General features: G+C 38.0%; 4 protein-coding genes across 7 annotated transcripts in view; 2 read left to right on the top strand and 2 right to left on the bottom strand.

Moving 5' to 3' along the window:
* Positions 1–10,323, bottom strand: part of LOC134792983 (E3 ubiquitin-protein ligase HECW2) — a 176,978-nt gene that overhangs the window by 143,378 nt on the left and 23,277 nt on the right. Inside the window, exon 1 of one of the 3 annotated variants that reach the window (XM_063764478.1) lies at positions 94–108. The exons of 1 other annotated variant lie outside the window; for it this stretch is intronic. The gene's annotated coding sequence lies outside the window, so the exon portion shown is untranslated. One more of the 3 variants, XM_063764477.1, reaches the window with a different exon arrangement.
* LOC134793276 (uncharacterized) lies at positions 827–2,072 on the top strand. The gene is made up of 2 exons (XM_063764843.1): positions 827–990; positions 1,364–2,072. Exons 1-2 carry the CDS (start codon positions 895–897, stop codon positions 1,511–1,513), a joined length of 246 nt encoding a protein of 81 aa, XP_063620913.1. The 5' UTR covers positions 827–894; the 3' UTR covers positions 1,514–2,072.
* On the top strand, positions 2,793–6,837 carry LOC134792982 (uncharacterized). 2 transcript variants are annotated; one of them, XM_063764475.1, is made up of 5 exons: positions 2,793–3,103; positions 4,173–4,315; positions 5,201–5,374; positions 5,878–6,032; positions 6,508–6,837. In XM_063764475.1, the coding sequence occupies exons 1-5, from the start codon at positions 3,010–3,012 to the stop codon at positions 6,575–6,577; spliced, it is 636 nt and encodes a 211-aa protein (XP_063620545.1). In that variant the 5' UTR covers positions 2,793–3,009; the 3' UTR covers positions 6,578–6,837. The 2 variants fall into 2 exon arrangements, with proteins under 2 accessions (XP_063620545.1, XP_063620546.1); XM_063764476.1 differs by having other exon boundaries at positions 2,793–3,115; positions 4,188–4,315.
* Positions 6,481–9,857, bottom strand: LOC134792981 (uncharacterized). The gene is made up of 5 exons (XM_063764474.1): positions 9,680–9,857; positions 9,478–9,595; positions 9,192–9,388; positions 8,264–8,888; positions 6,481–7,977 (listed from the first exon to the last, which is right to left on the bottom strand). Exons 1-5 carry the CDS (start codon positions 9,769–9,771, stop codon positions 6,925–6,927), a joined length of 2,085 nt encoding a protein of 694 aa, XP_063620544.1. The 5' UTR covers positions 9,772–9,857; the 3' UTR covers positions 6,481–6,924.

The raw sequence follows: 10,323 nt of genomic DNA, 5'->3' as shown, positions 1-10,323 counted from the left end.
AAAAGTATCGGGATAAAATTTGATAGGGTAGGAATGGGAACACCAGACACATATCAACAAACACTATATTACTAGAGATGGAACACTGTATACAATGCTTATTCTTAATTCTTCACACAGAAATCACGATTGCAAGAAAATTTCGTCGCCTGTAGGCAGTAATAAAATTTTCGTCAAAATCCATACTTCTCCCATTGCAGGTGAATGACATTGACATTGAGCTGAGCGAATCGTTCAAAAACCATACACGCTTAAAAGAAGTTTGTGATAAAACAGCAAAATAATTATTGCATTATTAATTAATATGTATAACTTTTAGCTAGCTATAATAATAATAGCTAGATAATGCTAGAATGCAATGCACTCTTTGTTTGGTGATATGTGTTTCTATAATTGTAATCTTTGATTTTTGATTATTAATTGTCAGCCAATTTCTGAACGTTAGAGTAATGTCAATGTCTTTTTCTTACAATTATGGCCTGGATGCGAGTCCTTTAAGCCAAATTTCAATGTCACCTAGAGGTGTATTTTATTTTATTATGTTTGCATTATTTCGAACTTTCTTTAAATCATTGTATATAGTTGGTCACATCAATTTGTCAGTCAGTAAGAACCAGCAAAACTATACTCATCCTTTTCTTTTGGGTACTAGTACTAGTGTAAGACAAAGATAGTATGATTCTCTCTGTCTAACATCTATAAAAACGCTCTAAAGATATCTATGTCATTGGCTTAAAAAACTCCCATCCAGGCCATAATTGTTTCAAAAAATTGTTAATGTCACTGTCACAGTCTTAATTCTTAATTCAAATTTTGTTTACTTCGTTATATTACTGGATTAACCTAAGTTGTTTGTGCTATTTTTATCAAATAATTAACAGTTAAATAAAAACAATGACCTCCATGGCATCGGACTGTGAATCGAACGTTAGTGGGTTTATAACTTGTAATGACCGGACCATCTCCCAAATGTATTTGTCAGCTATTGAGGTGAGTAAATTCTTGGGAATCTTAGGATTCTATGGTCTGTTTGAAACGCCGGTTTCTTCGGTATTGTTTTTTATATACTAAGTTAAATTATGGAAAAACACAGAGAAAAAATTCATAACCCACTGAATGGGGTGGGGATGGGTGGGGAATCAAAATAATATAATGAGGGTGCATTTTAACAATAACAAAGTTTTTTTTTATTGAAGCATTTTGTAAAACGTATGGAAATACAGATACGTTTCAAAACATTCTAAAAAATATAACTTTTAAAGCAGACTTACACTTTAAAGTTCCCTATATTACAAAATAAGTATGTATATAATTAAGTTAATGAAATCTATAATTACTTAGTATTCTTTTTTGCGGTATACAGGGAATGGAGTCAATAAACCAAGATTTGCTGCAAATAGCGAACAACATGAAGAGGATTGTGAGCCAGGCGGGCCCCCTGGAGAGCCAGCTAAATGCTTTGCTCCGAGCCCTGCCAGACCCCAACCTGCAAATGAACATGGACACGGAATGACATTGTTAACTTAAGGAAAAAACCAACTTAGTTTGATAAATTTAAGATTATGTGAAGACTGAAGAAGTAAATATATCGCTAATCAAGAACAGTCACAAAATGCCATTCAATTTCAAATCTTAGCAGTAAGAGACATGGTATTAAACCTCTATTAAACGCAATAGCATTTCAATTTGAGTGGTGCCAGTAGTAGCAGCGATATATTGATAAACCCATGTTCTGTTTGACCTGTTAAGTATCTGCCATTTACATTAACTACCATTCCCATTTGTGTGACTGATTGATATCATAAAAATTGACTAAGCTAGCCTCCTAAGGCCCAAGGTTCTACCTCTTCAGTTTGATGAAATCAAAATTCTATTCAATTGGAACAGAGTTGCTTTTGCTTTGTTTCGTTCAATTTTCCAACCACATAAAATCAAATCTATTTCCCACATTATAGGTTCAAATTTCAGTGGCAAATTTTGAATTTTTCATTTATATGGCTGGGCCTTAGGAGGCTAGAGATGTGAAAAAGTTGTTCATAGAGCCTGTTCGGAAAGAGAAGAGTTGTGGAATGTATTGGGCCCCATACATTCCACAACTCTTCTATTTCCGCACAGACTCTACTAATGCTGATTAGCCTCTATGTCTCAACTCATTTTGTCTCATGGTATTGATTAAATGTGAATTATATTTTAATTGATATTGTTTGCTTTTTTATCATCGAATACTGTACTGGGCAATTATTAAGGTAATATTATCATTTCTAGCGTTTGTGACAGTCCTTCAATAGGGAGTATTACTACAATGTTCTGCCGTTAGAGTGCAGCACTAGGCAGCACTAGTTCACATAGTAAACCATAGAGTAACTTATACAAACCTACTACTTATGCCTTAAACAGTTTTTTGACAAGTTTTCAGTATGACATTGATGCATCAAGGTGGTTTGTTTACAGGTGACCTACCGCAAACGTAAAAATAGACATTTCGTTATCTGCCTCTCTATCGATTGAATAGGCAAGAGTCCTAGAGAAGAGAGGCGGAAACCGAACTTTCGATTTGTGATTGTGCTAATGACGTCCTCTAGACTGAGTTTAGCGTAATATTCCCTATTGAATCGACTGATTCAGACCCTTATGGAAACTAGAAATTAGCAAGGCTGACATAAATAATAAAATACTCACTGTACCTATTACAACCTTTATATAACAGTTTGAAAAGAACTTTTATTTTCTCTAGGTATATTAACTATATAAACAATAGACAGCTGTCAATTATTTATAAAAACCAAAGAGTATATAACACTACGTTAAACATAAAAATTTCAAACAGGCAAAGTCTCGGGGCAAAGTAAACAAAACATTTTGTTTGTTATTTACTTCCTTTATTTTCTTAGATAATTCTGCTATTTAGTCCCAAACATTGTACGTCAATGGTCCCAAAGCTCAATTTTTTTTAAACCAACAAATAATTCAAGCAAATAAAAAATTCTTAGCTTATAAAATACTGAAAAAATGATGAATACTCGAGCAAAATCCCCGACGCGAGCTGAAGCCATCGCCATTGCTCTGAGGCCACAGCCCTTCTTCAGTAGTGGAGTTCTCATAGGTAAGTTTTTAAGTGTACAATACTGTACATATTGAATGTATTCCTGGTACCCCGCGATACAGGCGAAGCCTAGTGCGGAGACCTCTGCCTCACTCTGTAATTTGTATTTTTGGAAATAAAGATTTATTATTATTCTCTTTAGTCATCATTTTTCTTAGGCTAGGGTTTTTATAATATGAATATAAAAGTAAAATATAAAAACACTTACAAAACAATAAAAAATACATATAAACACATTATAAAAAACCTAACCTAGGGTGCCGCCAGCAGCGGGGCAAGGCCCAAGCTACCGGTGGTCAGGGCTGCAGAGAGAGGAACCGACGTACTATCCGCGCCGTGTCCAAGATCACCGCCTTCTGCATCTGTCCCTTGATCCAACCACCTAGCGAGAGTCTCTCGAGATGTTGGTCGAGACTCTTCGCTATTAAACCGTTATTATTATTATTATTTGTCTGTCTTTCCATATCTCGGGACCATGGGGTCCCGGACCTTTGGGAGGCGTGCGTGGGGCCGAAGCCAACAGCGCAGAGGCCCTTTAAGACAAATTAATCTAAAGGCAAGGGATACACGTGGCGGATACCATCCCCGAACGCACAATATGATACATCCGGAGATGGTCCCCGCCAGGTGCAAAGACTATTGCAGTGCAGCACCTTATTATTATTAAATATATAATACAGCAGCGGTCTCCTAACTGTTTGATCAGAGGGCTACGGTTGCCTTTGCTTTTATTTTCGCGGGCCATTATTTGGAGATCTGCGTTGACCGTATTACCTACATACGCTATGGATTACCCTACCTTACTTAGAATTTCAATAGTAACATTCAATTCGTGCACAGATTGTCATTTCGAGCTGAGGAAACTGAAGGTTTTGTCAGTGAGTTCAAGGAAGGTTGAGATTTGGAAATTGGTTGACGACAAGCTTGCGAAACTAAACCTGCCTTGTGAGGACCTCTCAGCTTAATATATATACCTACCTACCTACTTAGTATCTATTAGCCAGTACCTACCCATAACACCAAAATATACGTAACGTGAACTTAATATACAATTTGGCTATTTGCCCAGGCAGCAACTGGGTAGAAGACAGAATAGAATGCCCCAAGCAAGGCACCTTATACTTCCCACCTAAAGAAGAACCCGACTATGAAAAGTTGAAGCCCGAATCCAGAATGCCTGAGTTTAGATTAAATAAACTTAACAGTTTGCGGGTAGGTGACACAAAAATTATTAATCTTAAGAGCCAACAGGAGTGGTCATTTCTCCATACAAACGTACTCCTCGTTTTCCTCCGTGGTTTTTGGAGCTAGAGCAATGATTTTTTCAACACAGATTAATATTGTCAATATCTGTGTCGGACCGTTTTGCTTTTTTTGATATTTTTGTTTTTTAAGGCGCTAGAGCCCTTCAAAAATGGCCAAAATGGCCTAATTGACTATGCCGCAATGAGAGGCGTGGCATTCAAAACTGATATCAATTAGCCAAAAAAGCAAAACGGTCCGACACAGATAATTTCATAATCATTTAGATTTCCAAATTTGGTTACGATTGGTTAAGTTTTGGGGGAGGAAACAGAGGAGTACGAAACCTCGATTTTTGAGATTTTTACGCAGGATTTTTCGCCTTGTCCTTATCGCACTACTTTTAGGTGCCGCTTCCGTTAGCGAGACGCGTATATTTACCTAAAATATTTAAAACTCAGCGCCTGTTTCGTCTTAACCAGTCATGGTTTAACTTTGGGTAGCTTTGAATAACTATTTGGGTTGGATTTGGCCAAACTATTGAGGTAGCTATATATTCGAATAAAGTAACTTGCTTCTCTTGTTCAACATACCTATACTCTGTATCTTTAGGTATTTAAATAAAAGTAAACAAAATCTACCCTCAGGCTCTTTAAGCCAGTTGAGGGTAGATGAAAACATTACACGATCAAATAATGTAAGTTAAAGTCAGGTCGTTCAGTGACTGATCCAGGCGGTTTTGTAATTAGTCGGTTAACCAATAAATGTTATAACTACCCGAAAATGTACAAATTGTTTGTTTACTTTTATTTAAATACCTAAAGATACATACTAGGATCTGTTTATTTCCTTAAGGGCAACGTGGAAAAGGTATACCTTCACGATAGCCACGAAAACTGCGGCAACTTCACGACGAGCAACGACCTCTTGTACAACCACCAGCCGAAGCCTCTGTGCGGGCCCGTGCAGCGTTATTACCGGCGCTGCAAGCACCAGTGGTACCCGCAGCCGGACAATTTGAAGTGCTTCGTATGTTTCTAGTTAATCTAAAACAACAGATGACTCTCTACATATTGCAATGTTTTATTATCCAGTTACATAAACTGGATATTACTGCAAAACGTAAGGCAGCGTACCATCTACTTAAGCTGTTAAATTTACCGCTACAATATGTTGCACTACCTACTTTACGCATACGCAACGCACATCACCTAATTCTTACATGGGCGGGTAGGATTTAAGGGCAAAATCACACCGCATGCATTTCAGCACGATTGCAGCTCCCTGCGTAGTACTTGCCCTATGCCAAAGTTGACTGGGCTACGACCCACTTAACAAAAACTGCCAAATTCAGTCATATAATATTTTGGTAACGCTCAGATTCCCCCACTTAATATTTGTCGCGACCCATTGGTGGGTCCCAGTTTGGGAAATGCTGCCCTATGCATATATTCTAGTAGACAACTAGTAGGTACTACTTAATACCTCCATTTCATTATTCTTATTGTACCTATATAACGGGCTTTGTTCAGGGTAACAAGACCGAATGGGGTCTAAAAAGGTTCAAAGAGCATGAGTGGGCCTGCACTGACGTATCTGATTACGCGTCTTCGCTGTACGATGACACCTATCTACCACCGCGACCTCATCAATACCTGCAGACGTGCGAGCGGAAGGCGAGAAATTCGTAAGTCTTGAAATCTGTTTTATACGCTATGGACTCTTGGAAGCTTAGATTTTTGTCATTAACTTCTAATCTGTCTATATTATTGATAATCCACAATTCCACATATATTTATATTTCAATGAGATCAGATCAGATCTTGTGTTCGCCGAGAACCAAATCACGAGCTCACTACGCTACGACGCACGGTTGTATGCGAGAGAAATTTGACTTGAAATTATAATAGGCAAATTAGGTATGCAAAATTAATCCATGCTAATCGCGTTTGTAGGTATCAACTTACTGCGAAATTTGTAATGGGAAAAGGGAAAGCGATGACAATGTATACAGTCAATAAGTCTAATATGGCCCGTAACCGACGACGCCGCATATGGTTGGCGTCCAAGTCGCGCACATAAGCCATCGCTGTCAACTTTTCGACTTAAATTCCTACATTGAAAGAAAAATAACGTTATTTTACAACATGTTTTTATTGCAGGAACTTTACAAAAGGTTTCCGATATTTAATGACAAAACCATTGGCTAAACCAAAACAAAAAAAACAATGATAACATCAAGAATCATTTCTTTCTCATCTTAGAAAATTACTAGTCTTTTAAAATATCACATTTTGTTCAAGACGAGGACAGTGACGTCCTCATATTATTTAGTAACAATAGAATAATTCTTCATGCTTTCACAATCAGCCACGACTGGCACCAAACACGAGATCAGCAACTTAACACTAGGGTTTAGTCTCAAACCTTACAACCGCTTAATACTAACATTAACTTAACGAGTCCGCTTATCATAATGGCAGTTTACCATATACTAGAAAAAAAGAATCAAAGAATAAAAGAAAAACATACGTATGAGTCAAGAGCGTCGAAAGAGTCAAAATGGCTGACTAGTGAGATTATCTGGTGCTAAGCGAGCTTAGCTGAGCGAGGTTGATTAGTCCGGACCCGCCGGGCTTGAGCAGGCCGTGCGGGTACTGCTGCGAGGCTAGAGAAGCCTGTGAAAATACACTAGAGGGCGCGGGCTGAGGTGCGAATCTGGCCTGAGGAATATGCACGTGCCCATTGTACTGCATCTGAGGGAACACTGGGGAGCACACGCGCGTGAAGTTTGCCGGAGACTGGTAACTAGAGTAACCTCCCGTGTTACAATTCTGGAAGCGCTCGAGCAGCGACGCCGCTGGATCTCCGCAGATAGACTCCTCGCGCGACGGCGGTTGCGACGTGATGCGCTGGTTCGCGCTCGACGCCTGCGATTCAAACCCCGAGCTCTGACTTGACGACCGACTCCCATTCACGCTGAAGATTGGCCTTTCGCCTTCTGATCCCCAGTAGCCTCCCGCGACCCACGACGTACTATGCCCTAGTTTACTAGGAGATATCAATGGTCTGGAACGATTTAACGGCGCCGGAGCGATAAAGCTAGGAGAGGCAGTGAACTTCCGAAGAGCAAAAATTGAATTGCTCTTTTGACTCGATTTTTTCGGACTACTAATGCACAAGGAGCTTATACTCTCGTCTAAATCAGAGTCAGAGTCATCTTTCAGATTTTGAAAGTTATTGAAAGAAGGTTTAGTAAATAAAGTATCTGAGACGGAACTTGGACTTTTGCTCATAACACTATTTACGCAGAATGTGGAATTGAGCCTGGATTTACTCCAAATGCTGTCATTTTTCTTTGGAGTGAAGCATCTACCATTAAGCATGCTGGAACTCAAGGGACTGATAGTTTCTGTCGAAGAATCTGTGAAATTATGCAATCCGAATTTGCTCAGTGATACATCATCATCCGTCTCCAACATAATGTCACTGTCTTCATCCAGGAATGAGGTATGTGGTCCGTTTCTTAGATTTTTTATCCTTGGAGAGGTATAAATCTTTACAGGCTTCTGTGTAGGTGTAGTTTTATCCATATTCTTATAAACAAGCAATACTGCAAATATACTTGTCAACTGAAACAAGAGAAATATAATATAATTAATTTTCACAGTGTAAAAGTTTTTTTTTCATAGCTCGCTTCATTACTGCCAAGCCAATACTCTAAAAATGTCTCTTTCACAACAAATTCTTTAATAGCTTATCCTAAGTGATTTTATGGAAGTGGAAAGAACAGGGGACTGTGATCACACAAATACATGAAAGACATATATTTTCTGATACCCTCTTGTTTGTATTAAGGGTTAAAAACAGCAATAGTTGTTAGTAACAAATATAACATGATAAAATGACTATACCAACCTTAACTAAACTGATGTAAATTGGTTCCATGGTCACATATTTATCAGCCACAGACATCACAACAAAAACTGACCAGAGTATATCAATCAATACTGTATCCTTCAGTTTGTTCACATTACAAACATGTCCTATTATCTGCATCAAACAAACGAGGCCTCCTAGTGCCTTCTGAGTCACTTCATTAAAATGGTCTAAGGATCCTATATTAGTCACATTTAATTTAATCTTCAACATCTTATGTATCTCAGTATTAGTAAAGTCAAATGAGTAGTTTTCTAATGTTGGGAATGTCAAATAAAGTTTCATTTTCAATATGGTCATCAATCTATCTAGAAGTCCGGTTAGTATGTTCTTTAAATTCATTAATGTACTTGGTAATTCATTTGTGTTATTGTAGCTTTCTAATGATACTAAAATCACTAGGACTAAAGCAATGAGTATGGAGGTTCGGTTTATAAAGCTCTTTAATAATGAGCTCTTCTGCTTGTTCTTTTGTTTCTTTTTGTCTGGGCTCCTCGTTTCTTTTACTTTCGAACCCAATAATACTTCTTTTTCTTTATGCAATTTCTTTTGTAGAACTTTTCTGCAAGGGCTGCATAGTTTGTATGCTTTTTCAAGTTGCATCCTGAAAATAAATGGATATAGTTTTAAAAATCTTGCAAAAGTATATATTCACTTAGTAATAAATATAATTTATTTTGTCACTGGGCTTGAAGATTTTTACGACTCCAGTAAATTCTATTTCATTATCTCTAATGAACCAAATTGTTATCACTTATGTAACTAATTATTTTGATTGTACTAGGTATATACCAAGTGTGTTATTAGCCAATCAAATTTTGTAAACAGATGTAAGTAATCAAAATTTTTCATGTTGATAACAATCTGAGATAATTTTTTAGGGCAGTTCAGATTAAAATTATCGTACTTGTAGTTTTCAATTTCGTTGTCGAAGTTCCTCTCATGCATGGGCACGAAGTTGGCGAGCTGCGCGACCTTCAGTTGCTGGTTTACGTTACACATTTTGCACAATCCATTTTTTGGGGGACTTCTTTGGAAGACTTTAGGTGATTTGATGGCAGAGTCGTTTAATACGCTAGCAACCGGCTTATTGTAGTCGCCATCCTAAAAACAATAACATTATAACGTATTAGCATTTACATCTTGAATAGATTTATAAGGGTAGTGGTATTGAAATATAAAAATAACCTCACCTTAGTGAACCCGTTGTACTGCTCACAACTCGGACAAACCCAGCTGTTTCGAACTATAAATTTCATCCAAAAGTTTTGATTACAAAACCAACAGTTGACACGCCATGGAAGCGCTAATCTGAATACAAAAAGAAAAGATTTTGAAGATAATATTATTAGATCAGGCGGGAAAGCGGGACTACGTAACCTCAAAGTGACTTACCTGAGTTTGTATATTAAATTCAAAACTAATGTAGCACACAGCACTGTAGTTATTGCTATTAACACTGATTCCATCTTAACGGTATAATCCATTTTGTTTGTCTTATTTTATTTATAAAAATTACATTATATCAATCATAACCTCCAAAATACATTTCTCCCGTCTCCGTCAGTTAACCCACCCCCGCAACTTGCATGGATTTCATTGGATAGCAACTAGACTTGCCATAGAAAAAAAAACTTTACGGGAGACCAAAATAAAAAACAGGCAAAAAAACGTCCGGATGCAGCTGGCGTTGAAAACACCTGCCTCTGCATTGTTCTTGCGCAAGTAGCCCACGCCAGTTTTACTAAGGCCCCAGTACACAATGGGCCATCGCCGGCCACTCCAAGGGACGCATTTATTAGAGGGAGCAAGTGATATTGCTATCTCATTCTACCGCATGGCTGCGTCCCTTGGAGTGGCCGGCGATGGCCCATTGTGTACTGGGGCCTTTACATACACACGTGAGTAATTAGTGCATGTAGGTTGAGCATGCTGTTCAGTGATCTGGGCACTTGCGTAGCTCGCGATTTGGCAGGGTTAAATGCGCCATGTGCAAAAGTAGCCCATCGCCAACTTTAAGTTCCTGAACGAAAGGAAAT

Source organism: Cydia splendana, chromosome 8 (assembly GCF_910591565.1).
Source record: "Cydia splendana chromosome 8, ilCydSple1.2, whole genome shotgun sequence".
NCBI lineage: Eukaryota > Metazoa > Arthropoda > Insecta > Lepidoptera > Tortricidae > Cydia > Cydia splendana.
Note: the sequence above shows the minus strand (reverse complement) of the source record. Positions and strands in the feature narration are given on the sequence as shown.